We start from the raw sequence: 25,824 nt of genomic DNA, 5'->3' as shown, positions 1-25,824 counted from the left end.
ACTGGGTTCTACTGAACTAAATGCTTCCTGAAAGCAAAAGCAGTGGATAGCAGACCACTACATTAGACCATGGTCTATACTATAGAATATGCTGTACCACACTATTGTCTGAGCTTAGAAAATTTGTCTCCTTTTAAATACCAAAGTGACCGTAATCTCTTTTACTTCTTTAAAAAAATGCAGTAGAATACAGTTATTTACGTTTTGAGAATTTTGCGAGGTCTCTTCAGAAAACTGTCAGTGCCCAGGGGAGTGACGAGGTCAGGACTGTATGTCACCAGCCCAGACCTCATCTCTTCCAGAGTTGTCTCAGGGACTCAAAGTGGCACAGAGTGTCCCAGGAAAAACATTTTAGGAAAGCGAACCAAATGCTGCTTGCCAAAGTGCACAGGCCATGGTGTGTCTTTCATGTTTGGGGTATGTCACAGGGGTCAAAGATAAATACCATGTGACCGTGGCCCCTCTGGAGTATACCTTGGAGTATATGGCCAGGGACAGGAGCGTGGCAGGGCTTTCGTAGCCACCCCAGCTGCTGCAGGAGGCAGGGGTGTGGGAGGAAACCTCCTCAGGGGAGGCAGTTGTGGAGTTGGTGGCTGGTGGGAAGGGGTGGGGGCCTGCTGCCTCTGTCCCTTACCTTCGACTTTGACCTCATGAAAGGAAATCCCACGCTGCATTTGAGGAAGTCCGATTCCAGCAGCTCACAGGAAATTCCCATCTCCTCCTGAAAGAGAAAAAGCACCAACAGATGGGCTAGCTGAACGCGAAGCAGATGTGCGGGAGTGGCCTCAGTGAGGTAGGCGAGTCCTTTAGAGCTGTCTCAGACAGCAGGCGCAGTGGGACAAGGAGCCGCCTGACCAGGCCAAGTCCCCGGCCTCCCCTGGCTGCTGGCCTTTCCCCTGGTTCCCTGGGAAGGCAGGTGCAGAGGACAAAATCACTCTTTATTCTTAACTAATGCTTTGGATGCAAACCCTGGGGCTGTCCTGGTGAACTGGGCTAGGCACTGGTGAGCTGGAGGCCTCCTAAGGTTTGTATTAAAAGGCAATGAAGTCTTCTTTTTGGTCCCTTTCCCCTAAGTCCACACCCTAATCCAGCATTTCAAAATTCTGGTAGTTTAGGAAAGACAAACTCTAAGAAAATCACACCAAGGAAAGAGAGGGCTTCTTTCTAAAGCCTGAAGCAACAAAGGCTGAGTTGCCCCCCTGTAAGTCTTCCCAGGGTGGGGTGTGGGTGAGCAGAGGTTTCCAAGTGTAGCTGGGCTAGGCTGAACTCTGCACACAATGAGCTGCTTGGGAGAACCAGGGGAGAGGGGCTGCAGAGAGCTGCTGCCTTCCACCCAGGCACGTGGCTTCCAACCAAGGTCAAAGGAGAGCCAGGAGGCTCTTCACAACCCACAGGCCCTCTGAGTCACTGAAGCCAAACAAGACTTCCAAGGAGAGACAGTATGTTTGCAGACGTTGGAGAAGGTACAGAGGTCCCCCAATTTCCAAGACCCACATCTCAGCTCAGACCACCATTTCCAGTCCTTTAGACAGGCAGAGTGACTTTTTTTTATTGTGCATCCAATCAGTAAAAATATGTGAGCATTTACCACATTATGTCTATCTAAATTATATACATATTCTACTGTTCTAATATATTATGAACATTATCAAACACAAAAAATGGATATGACAAAGATAAATAGCTAATCTATGGGGTTAGAAGCCAAGACAGTAACTGGGGAGACGGTAAGTGGAAGGGATTTCCTGAAGTGCTGGAATGTTCTCTTTCTTGATTTGGGTGGTGGTCACACAGGTGTGACCTTTTTGTGAAAGTTCATTGAGCTAGGCACCTAATGACTTGCGTACTTTAGTCTGTCTGTTAAACATCAATACAACTTTATTTAGAAAATAGCAAGAAAACAAAAAATAAAACAATCCCAAAATACAATTAACCAGAAGACTGGCGATACATAAATATAAAACCAAACCCTAGTATATCTTTTCAGCATGCAATCTTGGAGATAACTGCTCTCAGTGATTATAAGTTTTCTAATGACTCTCCAGGCTCTTAGCCAGCATTGCTCATGCGGAGACCCAGGATCACCTGCATTAGTATTACCTTGGGAGCCTCTTTAAAAATGCAGATTCCTGGCCAGGAGCGGTGGCTCACACCTGTAATCCTAGCACTCTGGGAGGCGGAGGTGGGAGGATCCCTTGAGCTCAGGAGTTCAAGACCAGCCTGAGCAAGAGTGAGACCCTATCTCTACTGAAAATAGAAAAAATTAACCGGGTGTGGTGGTGCACACCTGTAGTCCCAGCTACTCGGGAGGCTGAGGCAAGAGGATCACTTGAGCCCAGGAGTTTGAGATTACAGTGAGCCACGATGATGTCACTGCACTCTTTTGACACAAGACTCTGTCTCAAAAAAGTGCAGATTCCTGGACCACACCCAGTTGACTGAGCAGACTCAAGGATTGCAGGGTCTGGGGTGAGCACTTTCAATAAAGGTAAGTGATGAAATAAGTGATTCCACTGTGTGATAATGTCTAGGAGCTACTGTTGTGAGATTTCCTTTCTTCAGTCCCTTCTACAGGCTGCCAAAGGAACCTTCTTAACACATGCCTCTCTACTACCAACAGAATATAGTCGCAAATCCTAATTCCGGCTTCCATTTTGGCCCACACTTTTCTGTTATTATTCCTCTACCTCCTGCCCTACGGCATACGTACATTACTATTCTACAAATGCTCTTTGCCTGCCATCATTTCCACACCTTTGTTTAAGCAGTTCTGTCAGGAACACCTCGTCTCAGCCCTTTCCCCCAGGTTTTCTTCGTCCATCTTGCCTCCAAACACTCATGGGACATACGTTCACATACGCAATATGAAATGGCACAGGATTCAGAAAGGACCCCAAGTGCCCACTGGGGAGCTGTCGTCACGTCACATACAGAATTCAGCTCTGAGGACACAGGTCTGAAAGACATTAGTCCCTGTCCTTGCAGAGCTCAGAGCTTAGAAGGGGGAGACCTCCCAGAGGAGAAACAGACATTTACATGGCAGTGTGACATTCTTGGAACTTAGAGAATAGGCACCGGCAATTTCAATAAGGAAAGCAGAGATTAATTCCTCAAACGCTGTCTCAACACCTGCATGTCCCAAAGACTGGCACTAATGATTCACCACGGGTGGCCTCTTGCCTTCATCCTCTTCCCCATATTCCTCCTGCCAGAAGCAAAGCCCACAATTGGCCCAAGTGGATGCATTGAGCCCATGTCTAGGGTGACCTTAGCTCTCTTGGTTTCCCTGGGACAGTCCTGGTGCATGTCTGTCATCCCGGTGTAATTACTCTCAGGAGTGTCCCGGCATGTGCAACACACACACACACACACACACACACACACACACATACATATATCTCACATGATTACCCAACCCAGTTCTCAATGCCTCTTGTAATGTTCAGTACCTCACTGGAATCCCTTTCAAACCAGGAGAGAGGTTCTAAATTTAAGTTAAAGGCTTAGCTGTTCCTGAAGTAAAGACTTATTTGCCCTGAAGACTGTTTCAGTTTTTGCACGTATGTGAGGAATGACTATGGCTTCAAAAATTTACTTTGGAACTTGAGAGAATCTCAATTTACTTAGCTTTGACCCAAGACAACTGTACGCTTTGTCATTCGAGAGCTTCTGAATTAACTTCTTTTTATTAATTCCAAAGTGCTAGAAAATAACATTTAAACCAGCATTTATTTCACTATTCCAAGTCTTTCTTTCACCCTACTCAGTCAAATAAAAATTTTAAAATTCTGGTTGGATCTTGGTGAGGACAAGCAAAAAAAGCGAAAACCAAAGACATCATCTCTAGGAACAAGAGGGCAGAGCACGCGGTTCACGACTCGTGCTCCCAGGACGGTGCTACAGGAAGGGATGTCATGGATTACCCTTTGGCTGAGTGTCAGCACCAACATGGCCGTTTAAACTAGCCATTTAAACTGCCCTGGCCAGAAGTCTTCAGTTCTGTACTCCTCTCCTACCACAGCTGTGATTTCCAAGGAGGCACAGAGGCGTGTCAGAGCAAACACAGTGGCTCCCTGTGTGGATGGTGCTGGTGCGCCACCTAGAACTCCTTTAGGGGATGGATACCACAGTCGCTTTGCCTGGGACCTCATAATGCCCTCCCCACTAAGCATTCTGCAGCTTCTTTTTTTTTTTTTTGAGACAGAGTCTTGCTTTGTTGCCCAGGCTAGAATGAGTGCCGTGGCGTCAGCCTAGCTCACAGCAACCTCAAACTCCTGGGCTCAAGCAATCCTTCTGCCTCAGCCTCCCGAGTAGCTGGGACTACAGGCATGTGCCACCATGCCCGGCTAACTTTTTCTATATATATATATTTTTTTAGTTGTCCAGATCATTTCTTTCTATTTTTTAGTAGAGACAGGGTCTTGCTCTTGCTCAGGCTGGTCTCGAACTCCTGACCTTCAGTGATCCATCCGCCTCAGCCTCCCAGAGTGCTAGGATTACAGGCGTGAGCCACCGCGCCCGGCCTGCAGCTTCTGATTGACATAGGTACCAAAGGATGCTGCCTTTGCCTCAAGGTGGGATCAACTTTGTTGTGCAATTCTGTCCCGGAGCTCCCCATGGGACTGGGCTGAAGCAGATTCCAGCCGAGACTGAAAGCGGCAGCCTTGCAAAAATAACAGGAAAGTACCTAATCCTACAGTTTCCCCAGTAACAGTTAAAGATCAATACTATGAGTTCTCTAAAAGGTACCCTGCAGGAGTTCTGTTTTGCACAACCTCTAAAGAAAGCTGAGTGCACGGAAAAGAGATGTAAATCTCTCTCTTTCACAATTGTTTTTTTGAGAATCTGCTTTTACAGAGTTCCTGAGTAAACAGCAGAACAAGCTACAGCTTCGACCATATATATCGAGGGCAGAGTCACATCTCCTGTGATAATCCTTTCTACAAGGAAGGGCAGGAAACCAAGGCTTGGACTTTGACCTCCTTGCAGTTTTTGTTATCGACTGACAACCATTTATTTTTTTCTTTTCATCCCCCTTAAAGTCAGCGAGTCACTTGGCCCCGCTGCTGGCATCCCCTTCTCTTTCTTTGGGATGCCACTGCATCTCCCTGCTCTCTTTCCTCCCTCTCTCCTTTCTCTCTCTCTCTCTCTCTCTCTCCCCTAAGAAGATAAACTTTTTTACTTTCATACCTTAATTTCTGCATGAGAAATCTTTCTCCACCCGTGCCGTGAGCACCTACTAGCCTTTCCACCCTAACAAAACCACATCCCTGTTGGCTCCCTTCACTCCTCTTCCCCCAAACACATGCCCCAGGAAATCCCTTGCACGAGAATCCCATCTCAGGTGCTGCCTCTGGCGAGCCTGACCTCAGATGATACTCTTCACTGATCAGGCTCTTGGCACCGAAAGCCACTGGGCAGTGCTGGGCATTGCTCCTAGGTGGGGAGAAGCAATGGAAGATACTCACACGCTTATAAATCTTGTTTAAATCCATACTAAGGATGAGACAACTGTCCTAACTGCAGTTCATAAAATCTGCAAGGTTCCTCACTGTCAGGGGAGCACTTTACCTCAAGGCGACACCAGTAGCCCCTTTATTCTCTGGTTTCAGATCATGCCCAGGGCGTAACCTTAAGAAACAGGGTCATTATGGGGCCATGTACCTCCTTTGTAGCTAGGCAGACACCCTATTCACAAAAAGACTCAGAATTTTAAAACTTTTTTAAATTAAAAAAATCAAATTCAATTAAAAAAATCAACTTGGGTGAGAAGAGGCTAAACTAAGCTGTCACCTGCCCATAGGTAACATGTCAGTGGATAGTGCTTTGGTAAGGCATTGTTTATTACCTTTGCCAGGCATTTGGTACCCACCAGGAGGTATGGAGAGAGATTCTAGGGATCAGGCTTCTCCTCTGCTCTGGTTCCTTCCATGTTCCAATCATTGTTTACAGTGACTTTAACTTAGAGAACTTAATTTTAGCATTTTTGCAAGACTCTCAGCTGTCTGGGGATATGGACCAGTGAACAGACTGACTGTCTATCCAATGTCCCTGATTCCCAGACAGTGAAGACATCCGATTATTGGATTCAAATACAATGCAAATCTACTACAGAGTAAGACTGAAATCTTGCTGCAAAAGGCACAGACTTTCATGAATTCAACGAAAGTGATGCTGAAAAACTGGTTGAACCACTGCAAAGCCACTGATAAATCTGAGTTGGCAGAGTTAGATCAGTTAACTGTCTAAGAAGTCAAAATTATCCTGGATAACACTTTAAGATGTTTCAGAACCCAAAGATTTAAACAAGAAAGATCTAGAGAAGCCCTTGGGAAAAACAGACCATTGTAAAAATGATACTTTCGTGATTGTATTAAAAAAAAGCAAAATATGAAACACAGGATGTTCTCTAATGATATAGTAGGAAAATTCACATCCAAAAGCTGCTGATCCAGCACTCCATCCTTTTGTTTCAGAAATAAGGGCCCTATTATTTTACGGACAATAATAAAACAAATAAGCTTTTGCCTTGGGTCTAAGATATCTTTGTCAATAAATTTACAATGGTACAAGTGCTGTTAAATGTGGAATAAACCTATTTTCATAATTTTTAATTTCATTTTTCAAGCAAAGTCTCAATCAAAACTTTAAAAAACATTTTTATGATGAAATTTTGGACCTTATTTCAAGAGGATTCACATAAATGGTCTTTTCTCCAGTTCTGCCTTTCCTTGGCTGGCAAGGACATCCTATACTGTAAAACACTATCAGAGCTTCTCCTAGGAGATCATAGGGCATTCAATTTAAATTTTCTACCAACATACAGATGGTCCCCGACTTATGATGGTTCTACTTAAGATTTTCGACTTTCCAATGGTGCAAAAATGATCGGCATTCAATGGAAAGTGGTAGAAAGCAGTAGGACACTCTTGAGATGCTGGGCAGGGGCAGTGAGCCACAGCTCCCAGCCACCACACGAGCACCAGGGCAAACACCAGGTACTCTACAGTGTACTATGTTGCCAGATGAATTTGCCCAACTGCAGGCTAATGTAAGTGTTCTGAGCACATGTAAGGTAGGCTAGGATAAGCCATGATGTTTGGTAGGTTAGGTGTATTAAATGCATTTTCGACATATGATATTTTGAACTTATGATGGGTTTATTGGGACGTAACCCCATTTTAAGTCAAGGAACATCTGTACATTACTCTCAGGATCAGGAACTCATCAGTTAACATTTAAGAAACACCATAACGAAAAGCAAACTTGGTTTGTACATATTCACTTCCATATTCTCAGTGCCTGGCTCCAAGCCTGGCACTTAGTAGCTCCTGAATTTGCATTTATTAAATGAACAGGCCTTGGCTTTGGGGGAATTCAGATGAAGGGACTGCAAGAGGAAGCTCTTTTGCTGGTCTGCCTGGCATGAGAGATGCTTGCCTTGGCAAAGACCTTCTCTTTTCCAGACATACCTCGGCTGTCCCAGCCCCGGGAGCTTGGCCAGTAGAGCCAGGCTCCAGCCGTGTTTGTAACATGCGGTGGTTAGAAGAATTGGATAATGAAGTTAGCAAGCCTCTTTGGCCTTTGGGCTCCTTCCTCCCAACCATGCAAGCATTATGATTTCAGTCTGGAATAGGGCCTTACTTGCCCACCAACGCAGTGCTCTTTCGGAACAGAAAATCTGTGAGATCAGGGACAGGTTTATGCTCAGGGCCAGGTGGAGTTTGATGTCTGACTTCCCATTTTCTAGTCCCCATGTGTGTTTGTCAAACTGAAGATGACCCTCACATGTGCACGTCTGGCTGTCAGTCTGGCAGTTTGTTGTTCCTCTCAGAGCTTTCCCTTCTTCCAGACACACCAAGTGTGATCCCTGAGAGCTGATAAATGAGGCCTCTACTTTAACTCACTTAATTTAGAATTCAGGTAAATTTTGGAAGTGCTTCATCCCAAACTCCCTAATCAACTGCGGAGTCAGAGCTGAGCAGGGGTTCTCAATAACCTGGTCGTGTGAGTTAACAGAAAGAGAATTTATTCTCAGAAAAGACTTACTGGCTCCACTCCAGGATGAATCAGCCCGGGCCTCACCAGCACAGAGTCCCATTCCCAGAGAGAACTCTTTGGGTACAGGGCCCATGAAATTCCTACCCATGAAGAAAAGCACATGGGTTTGCAGCATACAAAATATATAGACTTTAGAGTTAGTGTCTCAGTTTTCATTACTGGCTTGCATAGGTACCAGGTATGTGCTGTCAGACGAACTAACCATACTTTCTACGAGCCTCCTGTTTCTCACCTATAAAATGAAGTTATAACACCTGCCTCACAGGACTGTTGCTGGACTGCCAGTGCGATGGGGGTAGGATGGAGTACACAGACGGCCCCATCAGCAATAGCTTACTATGGGCCAGGCATTGCTTTAAATCCATTATCTCAGGACTTTGTGCAGTAGCTTCTCTTTTTATTACCATTTTATAAGGAGGAACACAAAAGAAGTTATATTGCTTGGGTAGGGTTTCCCAGCTGGCAAGTGATACAGCAGCCAGGATTTGAGCTAGGCATACCCCTTCCCAAAGCCTATGCTTATAACTGTCCCTCTGTATGTTCTCCCTAAATGTTAAGTTTCTTCTCCTGACTCAACTTCCCAGCATATCTCCCTATGGAACACTGCATGGTGCTCCGAATATGTGTATCTGTGGGGAAAGGACTTGTCATTTGAACGCTTTACAAATTATAGACTTCAGATGTCAAGATATACTCTTCCAATGTACCAGATGTGCACAATATCTTGTCTCTGCTGATTGCTCAGGCCCTGAGTGTGCATTCTTGGCTGAGGGCTTAACATGGTTAGTCCCATAATCAGAACAAACACAAGCCATTGTACTCTTGAGTCAAGAGGAGTACATGGTGCATAACTACGACAACATGGATCTCCCACTGGAATGACGCCACATGGGCAAGCACTCCTGTTGACAGCCACTCTAGGGACAGCTGGGTGCTCATTGAACACAGTGATGCAAAAAGTCCCTGAGCAGAGATACAGAGGGCCAACCGTTTCATTTATCCCCTGGTCAAACTTTTCAAAGAGACCCCCAGAACCAGTGTAGTCAATCCATCAAGGATCATGGAGCATTGAAGGCAGATGGGATCCAACAAGTTATAGGAAGGATGCTTTTCTCTGTATCCAAAATGTTGACAACCTGAAGACCAAGTATAAACTTTCCTAGGGTCTTAATATACTCAAAGGTTCCCTTGAAGAGGACTTATACATCATCCATCTATACATTCATTCACTTATCAATCATCTAACAAGCAACTATGAAATGTCAGATACAGAACAGGGAAGCAGAATCCGAATGAAAGATAAAAAGGATCTCTACTTTTGAGGAGACGGGATTTAGTAAGAAATAAATACTGTAAATTAATGCATTTTAGTACATGGGGAAGACCATGGGTTTAATATGATCCAGGCTACAAGGGGACTACTCCAAGAACTCATAACAGGACACCATCTTCTTTGCCTTCTTTGTAAATAAGTAAGTAAATAAACCAAAAAGGTAACTCCAGGGTCGGTCTTGAAAGAATAAGAATTTTTCTCATTTGGGTAGAGCACCGTGCTGGGAGAGGCAGTGACAGGGGACATGGTAGGAGAGGGGGTGAAATGGTGGGGGTACGCATTTCAGGACAAGGCTTAGCACAGGGTAGCATCGAGAGAGAAGGCAGCAGGGCAAGTGGCAGCTGTATGCTCAGAGGCTGCGTGGCATTCCCTGTCTTGCTTGGTGAGTCAAGGAAGAATTTTACATTTTGTGAACTCTTGCGTTCATTAACCCATTGAGGAGATATTTACTGACTACTGCCCCATATCAGGTTGTGTTGTAGGTGATGGGGCTACAATGGCAAACAGTGCTCTGCCTTCACAGCACATGGTCCACAGGGGAAGATAGCAAAAATAAGAAACAATTCAGAAGGAAATTAGGAATAATTACAAAAGTAGCAAGAGAAAAAAATGGATAATCTGGATATCATCAAATTTAAAAACTTTTGCATTTTAAAGACACCATCAAGAAAGTGAAAAGATAACCTACAGAATGGGAGAAAAATTTTGTAAATCATATGTCTAATAAGTGACTTGTATCTAGAATATATTTTAAAAATTCTTGCAACTCAATAATAAAAAAATAAATAACCCAATTAACAACTAGGTGAAGGGTCGGAATAGTTCTCCCAAAAAATACATACAAATGGCCCATAACCACATGAAAAGATACTCAACATTATTAGCTTTCTGGGAAAATGTAAATCAAAACCACAATGAGATACCACTTCACATTCATTAGGATGACTACAATCAAAAAGACAAATAACAAATGTTGGCAAGGATACAACAGATTGAAACCCTTATACACTTCCAGTGGGAATGTAAAATGACATAGAAGCTTTGAAAAGCAGCCTGGCAGTTCCTCAGTTAAACATAAAGGTACCAGTGACCCAGCAATCCCACTCTTACGTACACATCCAAGGGAAATGGAAACATATGCCCACACAAAGATTTGTACATAAATGTTCATAGCAGCATAATTCATAGTGGCCAAAAAGTAAAAAAAAATCTAATGTTCATCAACTGATGAATAAACACAAGGTGGTAGAGCCACATGATGGAACACTATTCAGCCATGAAAAGGAATCAAGTACTGGTTCATGCCACAGCAGGAATAGCCTTGAAAATGTCATGCTAAGTGAAAGCAGCTCGTCACAAAGGACAGGCTCCATTTCACATAAACGATCCACTCATACAAACGTCCAGAATAGAGAGACAGGAGAGTAGGTTCGTGGCTGCCTTGGGCTGGGGGAGGAGAGCGGATGGGGGTGACAGCTAAGAGGTATGGGGATTGTTTTTGAGGTAGTGAAATGTGTTAAAATCGTGGCAATAGATGCACAACTCTGTAAACATACTAAAAACCACTGACTTGTATACTTTAAAAAGGTGAATTGTATGGCATCTGAACTATATTTCAACGAAACTGTTAAATATACTTACAGAATTCGAGACGCATTCTGGAGGAAGCAAACAGCATGACACCTGGTTTAGGTGGTGGGAAGGCCTCTTTGAGGAGGTACCTTGTAGCTGAGAGCTGCAGGCTAAGAAGGGGCTAAGCCTGGAAGGGGGAGTGGAGGGTGTGTCTGGAAGGAGATGGCATGGGTGGGAAGGGCACCTCGAGTTCAAGCAACCAACCAAAGGCCACATGTTTGGAGTAGATGAAAGGCCAGGCCATGCCTAGCTCTGAAGCTCAGAAGAAGTTTAAACTGAATTCTAAGCACAGAGTGAAAGCACTGGAAGGCTCTATGCGTGGAATCATATCATCTGATTCACATTTTTGAGATTATCTTTAGCTGTGATGTAAGAATGGATCAGAGGGGGCTGGTGAAGTAGAACGTGAAACAATGAGCAGAAAAGTTCCCTCTCTGCCTCCCTCAAAGGATCCGTGGAAATGCAGCCTGTACAGGAGGACAGCATGGATCTCATGACTTAAAAGCACCCTTAAGGAAGCAGAGCATACAGTGACTCCAGCCCAGATGCCAAATCTGGGTGCTGGCCTGGCGAGGCTGGGGCCGTGGGTCCAGACCCTCTGCTGGATAGGAGCTGGCAACCAACAGTCCGAGGGAACCAGAGGTGGGGCTTTGGAAGAGCAGGGCAAAGAAAGCACCACAAAGCAAGTTGCTTCCTTGAAATTTTGTCAAAATCCCCACTTGGAAGCCAAGGCTTGGACTATTCTGGGTTTGTTTTTTCCAAGCTTAAAAAGGTAGAGCCAGCACAAGCGATAGTCAGAACAAATGTTTGAGATAGATGAACCACCTAACAGTTACCGCAAAATTCCCCACCCAAGCGAAGTAGTGAAATGTGGAGTGTACCTGAAACCACCCCGGCCCAGCCACTGGCAGTCGGAGATCAGAACCATCGGACCAGAGTGGAGACAGTGGAGTCTCCTCCCAAACAGTCCTCTGGGCCCTGAAGAAAAAAAGTGCTTTGAAAGCTTTAAAATGAGTAGAAATAATATAATATTACTATTTTAAAAACCAATACAAATTCAAAATGACTTGAACAAGCTGTCTTGTTCCTGTAATGTGTTCCTCCTCCTTGGAGCATTAAATCAACCCTGTTTAGAGCTAATCTTCGTATTTGCCCAAAATGGAGATCAAAAACAAAACAAAATAAAAAACCCCAAAACTTTCCAGAATCCTGGTGAGTGTCCTCTTCAGGACCACAGGTACAGGAAATTAAGAACCTGAACAAACAAATTGAAGTCAACCAGCCCCAACTGGAAGACCCAAAGTGAAAAGGCCAGCACGCCATCCTTCGCTTAAGAAATAAAGCGTTTGACTTTCCTTCAGGAAGTTTTTCCTTCTGTTAAATAGTGGCAAACAAACTAGTCTTAGATTTTTAAATAGCGTCTATTCTCTTCTTCAACAAAAAATATTTCCCAGAGCTTGCAGATTCTTGGTCAACAAAGAATTCAAAGTTGAATTCCATCTCATGAATCAAATTATTTTGATTTTTGTCCCTCTTTCCCTTTGTCTTATAGGCTGACAGAAAACAAGGTGGAGACCTGTCCCGGAGTGACAGGAGAGACTTTAACATCTCGGCATAAAAACAATTCACGAGTGGTGTTTGGATGAAAAGGTTATGTAGGAGTCAAATGTTTGAAGGGGCTCAGGTACTTATTAAAATCCTAGCTAGGAATCTCAATATTAGAAATGTACTCAGGGTGAAGAGTTCCTTTCTATCTACAAACCCATGTCTACTCTTGCTCCTTCAAAACTGGTTTGCAACCTGAAACTGTGCAGGGCCTTGCTGCTCCAGGTGTGGGCCCTGGGCCAGCAGCATCAGCTCCACCTGGGAGCTTGTTAGAGATGCAGACCCTCAGCCCCATCTCAGACCTGCTGACTTAGAATCTGTCTTTCCACAAGATCTCTGGCTAACCTTTGTGAACCTGAACACTGAGAAGCACTGTCCTATGTAACCGGGCCCTCCCCACAAGGAAACATGATGTTAACCCAGGAAGACCACCGTCCTCAGGCTCTCTGCCCTCCAGAAGAATAATATGTATACTGCTCATGCTATTTGAGAGAGATTGTCTGAGGACACATTATTCTAGAGCTGAAGTTCTTCCCATTCGCATACCCCTTACCTGGGTTCCCCCTAAAGCAGATCCTGGGACAAGGATTGGGGTACAAGCAGTTTGCTTGGGAGGTGATCTCGGGGCACTCTGTAAGTAGTGAAACACACCGTCACAGGTGAGGAAGCTGCGGCATCTATCCACCAACACCCGTCTCTCCTTGGTCGAGAGTTGTTCTGGGGACACTGACTATACTGCACTTCCAGCCCTCCTGACACTTGGGTGCAGCACACTCCTGCAGCCACAGAAAGTTTCCCATGAGAGACACAGGCAGGCCTCAGCCTGCAGAGGAACTGTCACAGGTGGCCTCCAGGGTGGGTGGAGTGGCCGTGGAGTGTCTCTCCACAAGCAATTGGGCTGATGGAGCTATGGACGGAGAACAGAGGCAGGTGCTGCTCAACTTCCTTTGGCCACAGATGAAGGGACAGGGCCTGAGAGAGGACCTCTTCCTGGTCTAGCACCTTGGAGCGTGTCTCCGCTGACTACCCTGTGGGCTCATGCAGCCCTGTCTCAGAGGCAGCAGCACTAATTTCTTCCCTCTGGTTGGCACATCCACTTTGCTGCTTCTGGGCACATCTCAGGACTCTCCTTAAAACTGACATCTTCTTTTTGGATAATCCCTCTTTCTTTTTCTTTGCTGCCACAACGGATCAGCTCCAATCTCCTCTCCTTTAGACCATCCTCTTCGATACCCTGCTCTCGGCTGTCCTCCAATCTGTTCTGCAAACTGCTCTAGATGAATCTTAATGCACTACTTTTTTTTTCTCAAAAGCCTTCAAAGGTTGTTAACAACCAATACTCTTCACTGATTCCTAACTGGGGGTATGAACTGGAACCACCTGGGAGCCAGAGATGCCATGCACAGTGGTTCAGGCTGTTCACTGCACATAAGACCTGGCTGAGGAGGAGTGGGGCTGAACCCCCAGCCCATGCTGCTTTCACCAAGCCCTAAGCCCTGGCATGAGGCTGTGGACCACCAGAGGGGGCCCCTGTCCAATTTGCATACCTGCTGGAAACGTGGTGATGATGACCCCATGGAAAGCTTTGTCAAAACGACCCAGATGCAGGCCCCACTGTGGACCCACCAAATCAAAGCACACGGCCTGAGCATGCATTTGCTGAAAGCTCCCTGGGTGGGTCTGACGTGCACCCAAAGTTGAGAACATTCAAAAGTGAGACTGCTTTAAAATCCTCTGGTGGGCTTGTTAAAGATGCAGATAGCAAGCCCCACCTGCCAGAGTGGGATCCTTTAGAGCAGGAGCAGGGCGAGGAAATCTGGATTCTGAATCATCTGAGGCAAGCGTCCTGCACTAGCCTTTGAAACACGGGTTCCAAGGGCTAGTGCAGCCACTGCCATTTTAGAGGTTAGGGGATTGAGACCCAGAGTATATGAGGGGAAAAAAGTGCCTTCTCTGGGATTCTAAAGCTGGTAAGGACTGAGTCCCCTTGGCACTACAGTCCTCTCTGCCTATAAGTGGTGGGAATGGGGCCTCACGTGACATGTGCCCTGGCTGGCTCCAACGTGAGTGCCTGCCTGTTGCTGCCCTCAGAGGAAGCCCATCCATTCACTGAACAAGTGTTTCTTATTTTGCCTCAGATGGAAAACAGCTTCTACAGGATCATTCTCATATGTGAGACACGTATGTTTTCTGTTACTTCTTACATTCCTTTGTTCATTCTCTAGTTTAATAATTACTTATCGAGTAGCCTTGGTGTCCTTCCTTGGCCCTTTGTCATACAGTCCCTGCTGTCTCCAAGGAGGAGTTCCCAGCCTGGGAGGAAGGAGAAGGACCAGCTAGTTCAAGGAAAGACATCGATCATCCCATATGATGAGTGTGTGGGTGAACCACGCACAGAAGGCTGGAGCTGGTCTCCCTTTACCAGAGAAGCGTGGGCGTTCCCCAGCCCCACCCCCACAGGTCCTGTCTTACCACTCACTACTATCACCATTGCTTCACTCTTCCTTTTAACTAAAAAGTCTACCAGTTCTTTAAATTATGGAACACAACACTACCACAGTCGTATCAGTGCTGACTTTAGTGGGAAAATTAGTTCATCGGATGAAGACATAGGTCAAAAGCTATTACAAATGACAATAGCAAAAAATATCATTCCTAAATTACATGCTGTGGCTGAGGGTGAGAACTGTGAACAGGCCCCTGTGGCTACTGTGGGACTTGTGCTCTGTCACAAATTGATTTAACAGATATTATTGAGCTCATTTCATGTGCCAGGAATGGAGGTACACAAGTATAATATATCCCTGTCCTCGGCAAGCTTTTCTGTTAAATACCAGATCGAAAGTAATTGCCTTGGCAGCTGACGTAACAGAGTAATACATACCAGCTGAGGGCTAAGCTTTAGGAAACGCCCGTGAGGACAGAGAAGGGAGCACGGGTTGTATCTTAGGGTGGCCTGATTGTGCACGCATCAAGGAAAAGCTTGAAGCCAAGAACCTTGGTGATCAATATACAAGTAGAACAACTAACTGTAAGACATTTTACAAGAGCACTCAATTAAGAAGAACCAGCTTAATTAAATGCTAAAGTTTTACATCATTTTTGTATTTTTAAGAATATAGGGAGATGGGCTTTGTTTTCTAGGATTATCTTTGTTTTTTCCCATATTTGATTTCAAAATTTTCAGTTAACGAGTCGGTTGTTTAAAATAACTTGCACATACAAATAGTAAGGGTTGCTTTTGATTATTTTAATGGTGAAGTTTTAAATTCAATCTCACTAGAGTTGTTTTTGGAAAATTAATGATTTTTCCTTGTTCTTTAAAGAAAGGATGAACTGCAGAGTCATGAGATTGCCTAAGACCCAGCATGTTTGTTCTGAACTTGCTGGAATACATTAAACTTCTGATTACGTTAGGAGCTGGCTTGGTTGTGGGGGAGGGATGAAAGGACTGGTTTATCGATTACTTCCCACGCTTTGACCCTGCAGAGCTAAATGATTGATCAACATTTTCTGTGTCTCCATATGTCATTTTCTATGTGTATCTCCTCCAAAGGACAGTTTTGCTCATTCTTCTTTATGCTTTTGAAAATGTTTTCATGTGTCTTGCTTTCCATATGGGTTTTTAGTTCTGTTTCAGATGGCTGGACTGACTACCTCTCTCATGACAGGGTGCGGGCAGGATGGGGACCCAATGCCAGCTGAGCTCCATCAACAGCCCCACGGGCTCTTTACCATGTGTGGCCATGCACATGGACACCCCAGATGCCAGCACCTGTATGTCTTTTGTTGGAGGATGGCCTTGGGCTGCTGGAACCCGCTTTGCCTGTGAACACAGAGAGATGGAAGCACTTGGGAATTCACATCCCCTTGGGGGAATCTCATTGGGACAACTCTGGGGTGTGATCTATACTTTGGATTGTGCCAAGTGACTCGCCTTCTTTCTCCCTTCTGAGGGCTTTGCTTGGCCTTGGCTTTGCTTGGTGTCATACACTTGCCTGGCCTTCCCTTCGAAGTCCTACTTTCCTATTCCCCTGGGAACACTGCCTAGCAAATCACTTTTGACATGATGTCTTGTCTCAGGATTTTGTTTAAGGGAACTCAGCCTAAGAGAGTGGGAAAGAGACCATCACAGAAACATCCAGCTTCCCTCCTCTCTGTGTCTCATGTAGGGGACACCAATCTGGAGGCAGTGCAAGCATTTCAGACTCTGAGCAAGTGGCCTCCCAGGTCTTGGGAACCTCTCCTTCTCTGTCCTGCATGTTACAGGGCAGAGCTGCTTCTCTGGGACTGTCAGTTATAAGCAAATTAGGGTTTTTTTAAGACAAAGAAATCTACCCACCAAACATTAAAGATGGCAGCTAAGACAGCTTCATAGACTTTCATGACTACAGATTGATTTTAATCCACTTAAGTGCTTCTTAAACAGGGACTCATTTAATTATCATTCCTCTGTGTTTTCTCTTTGTCCCCTTAGGGAAGGATGTTTCCTGCACTGTCCATACCAGGCTCCAGGGAATGAGGGCAGGGGCCCTGCACAGTAGGTTAAAGGTACTCTCTTCTTTACAGTTTCCCAGAGGACAGAGCTGGGACCCTGGAAACTTCTCAATTTGTGATTGCACAATGATTTTTATTTAAATTGACATGGGTTCAAGACTTAGCTCTCTCATTTACCAAGTGGTGCCTTAAGTTCCTTCCTGTAAAAATACAGATAATAATTCCTACCCCACAATCTTGCTGTAAGGATTTAACAAGTTATTATAGTGCCTGCCATAGTTTTGTTGTCATCGTTGCTTTTAGGCTCTACAGAGAGACTTTTCAACAGTTTTCTTTGCTCTGCCACCTACAGTTGCTATAGACTCTTAGGCTTTTCAAAGCCACCCGCAGAATAAGACCTTCAACCTGAGGGGGCTGCCTAAACACTGAGACGATGGAACTAATGCATACTGAACTCTGGCCACGTGGTAGGTCCTGCTCTGAGCATTTTGCTAGGATGAACAAATTCATGCTTCTCAACAACCCTATGAGGTAAGTAGTATAATCATCCTATTTTGTAGATGGGGATACAGAGGCCCAGGGAGGGTGAAGGAACTCGTCCAAGGTCACAGAGCAGTGCATGGTAGAGCTGGAACTAGTGTTTGGAGTCTGTGCTCAGAGCCCACACCACCTCACAGATGCCGGTGGGCAGAATGCCTGGTACAGAGGCGGCTTTCCTCCCTTCACTCTGGGGTAACCTACCTGTAGCACAGTGGCTCTTAAACTTTGGCAAGCATCAGAGTCACCAGCAGGCGTGTTAAAACAAGAGTTTCTGATTCAACAGGTCCGGGGAGGAGCCCATGACTGTACTTTTCTAACCAGGTCCAAGCTGATGTGGATGCTGGTGGTCAGAAGGCCATGCTTGCAGTGGCACTGGTCGAGAATCTAGAATCACTGGTGGCTTCCTTCCCTCGGGAGGGCGGCAGCTTCCTAGACAGGGCCCACATGGAGGACAGTCTCACGGCAGAGGGCAGAAACCAGCCTGCTGAGCCAGGGGACACCCGAGTGCCCATCTGGCCTGGGTCAAGGGGTGCCAGGAAGTCTGCAGGGCTCCCCGCTCCAACCTGTGGGAATCCTTCCCAGGCCACCAGCTGTCACTGCAACACCCAGGTGCACCTTTCTCCAGGTTGATTCCAGCCCCCCCTTCTAAAAGATAGGGCTAAAAAACTAACTGCATCATAGTGCTGCGGGCAGGAAATGCTAAAGAGGAATGTGAAAGAGGAGGAAGGAATGGACGTTCACAGAGTACCTTCTTCCTGTCTGGCCATCTGATTTAATCCTGACACTGTGTGCTGGGTCTTACAAACCCCACCTTACACGTAAGGAAAATGAGGCTCTGAGAAGTTGGGCGACTTGCCAACACGCACACAGCTATCAAGTGGCTGAAATCTGGATTCCAACCCGGGTCAGTTTGGCTCTGGCCCACGCCACCTCCCTATGACTGTCCTGATGGTGGACATCCTGCCTTGGACATCACTATGCAGCCGCTTTCCCCGTGGCCCTGCGAGGGCTGCAGAGGGAGGCCTGTGGCTCAATGCAGTATTTCTGCCAGGGAAGGAAATATTTCACACGCAGCGTCTTAGACCATGAAACAGACTCTGGTCTGTGAGGGGTTTCCCAACCAGAAATAAAAAGGTCGGATGGTGTCTCTCCACCTGGAGGATCACCCCCCGCCCAGATAGAAGCAGCAGTGTGACTGTGGCTGAGCGGCTGCAGGCCTTCGGAGCTGGCAGCCAGTGTGCCCATTCGTGAGTCCCAACCAGCAGCTCCCTTGTGAACAAAGCTCAACAGGCTTTTTATAAGAAGCAAAGAGTTTTCTTTGGCACAAGGTTCATATTTCCTGCCCCGTTCCGTGATCTCAGGAGGGAGCGCTGAAAGCACCTCAGTATCCCCTCCCCAGCCATCTCAGTTGCACAGCTCAGACTTTCTGCTTTTTTGGAGAGAGAGCTTGTTTCTTGTCTTCTTCAGACCCTCCTCCCTCCTCCCTCCTCGGCTCAATCCACTCCCCTCCTCTGCATCTGCAGTCTGAAGGCAGCCCCTTCCGCTGAAACCTTCTCACTGAGGGGTCATGGAGGAGGGAGTGCCCGCTCTGCTTCTCCCCAGCAGAGGAATTTTTAACTGCTGAAAAATGACACATGGTAAAAGAATGCCATCTTTAAATCTCACGCTTTAGGCAGCACTAAAAGGTGGAAGGAAAGGTCAAATGTCACATGAACTTCTAGACAACAAAGCTCCCACTGCTGCTGTCCAGGGGGCTGAGTTCTTCAAAGTGTTTCTGAGAGAAGAGATGGAAATTCTGTCTTCCATCAGCAAGTCATCATAGCTGTGGTGCTTTAACCCAGTCACTTCCAGAGCCATTGGGTATGTCCTGGAGTTTTAAGTGGACACTTGAGATGGCCACAGAGCACTTAGGAGTGAGGGCTGGGTGGAGAGAACCTCTTCCTTCGTCAACATGAGCAGGGCAGGAGGGTTAGGATCCCGTACCTGCTGTGAGCTGTGAGACTGTGTGGCCAGGTTACCTGCTGCTCTGAGCCCCGGTGTCTTCACTGGTAAATGAGGACAACAATGCCATAGCAGACATCTGTTTCTGGCCACCCACACCCATCCACCCCTCCTGGGGAGCCAGGCCCTCCCCACTCTCCGCCCACGAGTTTTGGGTGGCACTCCACCGCACCCCGCCTCTCTGGAGGTGGGGCACGTGACCCAGGCTTAAGCCAACTGGACGAGTGAGCCTCAGTGAAGTTCATGCTAGGACTTTTGTGAAATGAGATTACTCATCATTGTGGCCTAGCAATCATTTTGCCACCTAAGGGGACAGCCTATCTGAGAATGAAGCCAAAACAGGGAAGAGAATCTGACAGGTGGAGAGAGAGAGACACCACGACAACTTTCTGAGCTCCAATGATAAATTGTGGCTGAAGCCAACCCTAGATATTTTCAATATGCACAACAATAAACCTAAAAGCCAATTTGGGTTTCCTATTGCTTGCCACTAGAAGAGTTAAAAGAGGTACAAACACTTACCTCACAGTGTTCTGAGAAGCAGATTAAATAAACGCCCTCAAAAGAACAGCCCCAGAGTAGGCCTCTGTGCCACGGTTCTGAGGCCCAGTCCCCCGCAGTGGGAAGGAGAACCAGCCCCGATGGCTCCAGGCACCACAGGGCGGGTGGAGATGCTCACCGGAGGGCGTCAGGAGGGTGTGCGTCAAAGTCCAAACCGAGGCATGTTTGGGCCCTGCTGAGGAGTGTCCTCCACCTGAGGAAGCCTCGGGGCTGGCCTGACTTCCCCAGGCCTTGCACTGCAAAGGTGACACGGGCTCATCCTTATCTGGCCAGGGTGCTCGGAATTACCAGACATCAAACGCTGTCCTTGCCCATCAGCATTCAGGAATGCCACTGCTGGGCCCTGGAGGGCCAACATTCTGTTTTTAATGACTGCCAGGTACTGTTGCAGGCATTTATAAGGCTGGAACATTGACCCTAAGTACAGTGGTTTTAAAATATGTCCACAAATTATCTGACATTCTTCATTTCAAAAGGTAGGACCTAATTCCCCTCTGCTTGAAAGTGGGCCAGACTTAGTGACTCCCTTCTGAAGAACAGAATGTGGCAGAAATGAAGCTGTGTGACTTCTGAGAGTAGGTCACAAAGAGGCAAGCTTCTGCCTAGTTCTTGTCTTCTGGATGGTTTGATCTAGGAGAAATCAGTCACTGCGTCATGGGACATTCAAGCTAAAGCTACCTGTTGGAGGGGCCCCTGTGGAGATGAGCTGAGGCCTCCTGCCAACTTGCCAGACACATGAGGAGTTGCCTTGGAGGCAGACCCTCCAGCCCTGGTCAAGCCTTCAGATGCTGCCTGCCAGCCAACATCCTGCTATGATCTTATGAGAGACTCCAAGCCAGAAACATCTTGGAATTCCTGGTCCGCCAGGAGGGATAATCAACGTCTGTTGTTTCAGGCTACTCAGTTTTGAAGTGTGATTTGTTACACAGCAACAGATAACTGATATAGCAGGCATAGTTAGGGCTGCTAGTCAGACAAGGAAGCAGAGCCCCAGAGTCGGACAGTGGGCAGACAGGGCTCCCCCTCAGCTGGCTCCAGGGCCGCAGTCTCACCCCTCATGCTATCTTCAGGAAACCTGCAGTCACCAAGTCATCCTTGTATTTTCACCGTAAGTGGGTGACCACGCATCCCATTTTCCTGGGACAGTCCCAGTTTACACCTATTGTCTTAGGGCTAATTATTAATAATGTCCCTTTCAGTCCCTAAAGTGTCCCAGCAGTTTGATAAATTATGTGGTCACTCCTGAAAGAATCTATCTCTAATGTCAGGCCTCAGAGGTCCTCTAAGAGGTGACTCTGAAGTCAGAATGATTCTATTGTGTCTGGATAAGAGCCCTGCTAGCCCAGGATCAAGACCCCCTCCCAAACAAACCACACTGCGTGTTCATCCTCCAATGACATCTTTTACTGTTCCCTTTTTTTGGGTGTGGGGGCATTATATTTATATTTCAACAAGATGGTCAGTTCCATGATGTCAGAGATAGGTCCTACCTGTCAATCAAGAGGCAGGATGCAAAAAGTGGTGGCTTTGCCACTGGACAGATGTGGGTTCCAATTTCAGCTCTGCTACTTACTAGCTCTGTGACTTGGAGCAAATCCCAATCTTATTGAGCTAAGTTATCACTTTATAAAATGGAGATAATAATTCCTACTCCACAGGGTTAATGTAAGTGTCCCCTGGGATGACACACGTGATAGTGCCCAATTCAGTTCCTGCCACTTAGGAGGTGTGTTCCTCCCCTCCTGAACACAGTTCTGCGCTGAATGTTCGTGAAAATACAGAACAGTATATGCGACACTGTACTTGGTTTTGTCTATTACCAGGAGTCAGCTAGAATTCTTCCCTCTTCCTAGTGTCAGAATGGAAGTTTCACCCAGAAGGTGTTCTTTAGAAACACTGGATTCATGCTCTCTACCTCAGACTTTCCAAAACGTGTCTTCTCACAAAGACGTGCTCCACTTCCTCCCACGTAAGGTTCTCAAATTAAGGATGAAGAGTGACAGTGGCAATGATGATGATACCCCCAATACAAGGAGGCCGGATGCCTCCTCCTGAAAGCAGGATCTGCGGGCAAGGGCGGGCACCCGCCCAGCCCAGCCACAGTGAGCCCAGTCACACCCGCCCTTCTGCCAACTAACGGCGGGAGGAGACCTGCTCTGACACCGCCACTCGGCTCCAGGCTCTCCCCATCCTCACTTTCACATGTCATCAGTTCCCAAGCATGGACACACTTATTTAGTTCCCATTTAGTCTCTTATCTTTGTGTCCTGATAGAGGTTTTGAAAGAAAAAAGTGATGTCAAAGGTAGTTTCCATGGTTCAGGGTCTGCCTTGGGACAAGAGAAAAAGTCTGTCTTATGTGCCAAGCTCCCCAGACTTTTGGGGACAAACGGGTCCCTAGAAGGCCCGTGTATTACTTTGCCGGGAGAAAATCTCTTTCCTCACAGCCAGATCCACATGCCAGGCCAGCACCATGGCCAGAGGCTGATGGGGGGTGTGTGTCAGGGCGAGGAGAATCAGACCAGGAAAATCAACGCCTACTACATCCAGACATGGTCCTAAGTACCTCACATGAATATCTAATTCAATCCTCACAACAGTCTTATGAAGTCAACATTATTATTAGTTCAGTTTCATAGATAAGAAAGCTGAGACCAGGGCAGAGATGTCATTGAACTTGCTCAAGGTCCAACATATATTAAGTGATGGTGGGGATGGGGACAGATATAAGCAAGGTGACAAAGCCCTACTTTTAACCGCTACACTGTGTGGCTTTGTAGATAAGTTGACTCTTAAATGGCATCATGCTGAAGTGGTCTGATGTATCTATATGCCTGAGAGGGATGTTAGTATAGTTAGTGGCAAACAATATGGAAATGGGATTAAACCTGGGCTCCACCACTTACAGAACCTGTAAGACCCTCAGCCTCGTCAGGTGTAAAAAGAGGATGATCCAGGGTTTCTCAACCTCTATACTATTGACATCCGGGGCGGGATAATTCTTTGCTGCCTCGGGAGCTGTCCTGTGCATTGTTGGGTATTTAGCAGCATCCCTAGCACACCCTCTAGATGCTAGTAGCATCTAGTTGTGGCAATCAAAATTCCTCCCAAAATTGCCAACTGTCCCCTAGGGCACAAAATCACCCCTAGTTGAGAACCACTGGTATAATCAGTCATACTATTTCTCAGCAGTTGGGGTAGATAGTTTGCAAAAATGACCATCATTCTCCACTGTTCCCTTTATTTATGTCTCTCTGCAGTTTGACTTTGCAGCTAATTTCACCAAAGGTGGATTTTATTCCTCTGTCTTGAATTTGGGCTAGAATTGTGACTTGCCTCACCAATAGGATGCAGCAGAAGTGATGCTGTGTCTGTTCTAGACCTAGGTCTTGGGAGGCCTTGGAACTTCTACTCACTCTTTTGGAATCCTGCTGAAGCCCCAGGAGCCAAGGTTAACCTGCTGGGGGATGAGAGCCACTAGCTCAGTCACTCCCCCATCCCAGACAACAGTTGGGTTCTAGCTCACCTGTCAGCTAACCACAGACACACGAGCAAGGTTGGCCAGGAGCAGCTGAGCCTGGCCGGAAAACTGCCCAGCTAACTCCTAGAGTTACAAGCAATAATAAATGGTGGTTGTATTAAGTCACTAAGTTTTGGGGTGGTTTGTTATGCTAATGAGTACAAGGTTGCTGTGAAGCACCTTCGAGCTATCTAGGCTCCGCCTAGCCCATGGGAGGCACTCAGAAGGGGTGGCCATGATGATGTGGTCACCCTCCACTCTTGCAGAGTCTGCCAAGGGCAGGGAAGCCCCAGCCTGACAACACTCCACTTTCTAGGCAGCTAAGATCCACTCTTCTTTCTGAGTTAAATCCCCAAGGAGAAGTAGCACCGATATCCATTGATGAAAACATTAGTAGAGAGAAGAGAGTAACCGTAGCATGGATTTTATTAGGCTCCCAGTGGCGAGACGATATGATTGAGCCTGAGCCCATCTACTGGACAGAAGGGAAGACAGGGCCCGGGAGGTGTGGAATGTGCACAAGAAACCCTGACATCACCTCATTTCACTTTGTACTTGCGTCCCCTGGGGACTGAGGAATGAACTTCTGAACACAGAAAAACATACCAACTCAGAAGATGGATGACAAAAAATGGCCATCAATTTTATTTACTGTCCCCAAACCTTCAAAGTACTTGAGGGTACTGCAAATAAAAAGAAACATAAGAGGAACACAAACATAATAAAAACAAAGGAGGTGTTTCATAAACTCCTTCAAAGAATTTTTTTTCTCTTCTGCTGAAGATGCAGCTGCTCCCGAGAACCCACTTAGGCAGAAAAGAGCTCGTTGGTTAAACTGCTCCTTAACTAAATATTTGTAAATTATTGAAGCATATTTAATTTATTTCAATTGCACTGAACTGTTAAGAAATTTTTAAAAATTTCAATATGAATCATATTTGTAAGCGGAAGGAACTTGTGATTAAAAGTAAATCAATTCCTTATTTACCTTTTTACTTATTTATTTAACTTATTTATTTTTGTAGAGATGAGATCTTGCTATGTTGCACAGGCTGGTCTTGAACTCCCGACCCGGAGTGATCCCCCTACCTCCGCCTCCCAAAGTACTGGGATCACAGGCGTGAGCCACCATGCCCAGCCCTTATTTACCTGTTTTAAAGTCTGAGTTTTATTTGCTTAGCTCAAAATTTCTTGTACAGTATAGGTGAAATGTTCTAACTTTTCAGACATTTTCACATTTAACCTTTTTCTTAATTTATATCTGGTGTCAAGAACAGTGATCAGGAAGAAGCAGGGTCCAGATACAAGGTCCCGCCCCCAACCCCCTCAGAGCACAAACTCTCACATGCTCATCTCTACTCAGAATATAGACTGTTTTTCCTTTGGGCCTATGGGAAATCCCAATGGACTGATTATGGCTGAGGGAAGAGCTGACTGATGCTTTTGCTCAAGAGCAATTACAGTTCGAACTCCTGTTCTGGGAGTTGGAGCTGGGCTCAGGGGCCAGAACAGGTTTAGGCTATGCCTTGCCTGTTCTGTTTCACTTCCTTCTGGCCCAACTCTGATTTCAGCTCTGTACAGTCTTCAGCAGACAGTCCTGTGGGCACCCCTGGCCAGGGCAGGACAATCCAGTCCTTTGGAGGCAGCCCCAGCCAACTGGGGATGGGAGCTGGGAGTGACTGTTCCAGATTCCTGTCCTTCAGGTCAGCATTGCTGGGTGACTTTCTTTGCATTTCTGGAAAGGTCTCAGCACCAATAGCAGTGACTTCAAAGACATACCCTCATGCTGGCTCTTCTTCCCTCCTTCCTGCTTCCTGGGACTACTATTCAAATAAACCACCTATACCTGTGCCTTTGTTTTGGGCTTTGCAAATGGCAGCACTATTTGTCCTTGGGTCAGTAAATCTTAGGAAAAAGAATGGTCTGAAAACAGCACTTTGGGAAGAAGCTGAACCCAAAAGCCCAAACAGTCCAACTGAGACTGAGAAGGAGGTTCCAGAGGGCGTGGATCGGGAGGGGGCATTCTGACAGCTTGCAGGGCCAGCAGGGACAACTCTCAAGGGCAAAGGCCCTCC

General features: G+C 46.3%; 1 protein-coding gene across 3 annotated transcripts in view; it reads right to left on the bottom strand.

The window, feature by feature from the left end:
• The window catches only part of ITGA9 (integrin, alpha 9), a 333,283-nt gene that overhangs the window by 75,149 nt on the left and 232,310 nt on the right, over window positions 1-25,824 (bottom strand). For all 3 annotated transcript variants that reach the window (XM_012665738.1, XM_012665747.1, XM_012665756.1), the window contains exon 19: window positions 635-721. In XM_012665738.1, coding sequence (XP_012521192.1) covers window positions 635-721 — 87 coding nt within the window. The remainder of the gene's footprint in view (window positions 1-634; window positions 722-25,824) is intronic.

Source organism: Propithecus coquereli, unplaced genomic scaffold (assembly GCF_000956105.1).
Source record: "Propithecus coquereli isolate 6110/MARCELLA unplaced genomic scaffold, Pcoq_1.0 Scaffold1, whole genome shotgun sequence".
Classification (NCBI taxonomy): Eukaryota; Metazoa; Chordata; class Mammalia; order Primates; family Indriidae; genus Propithecus; species Propithecus coquereli.
The sequence above is the reverse complement of the archived record's forward strand: the minus strand, read 5'-3'. Positions and strand labels throughout refer to the sequence as shown.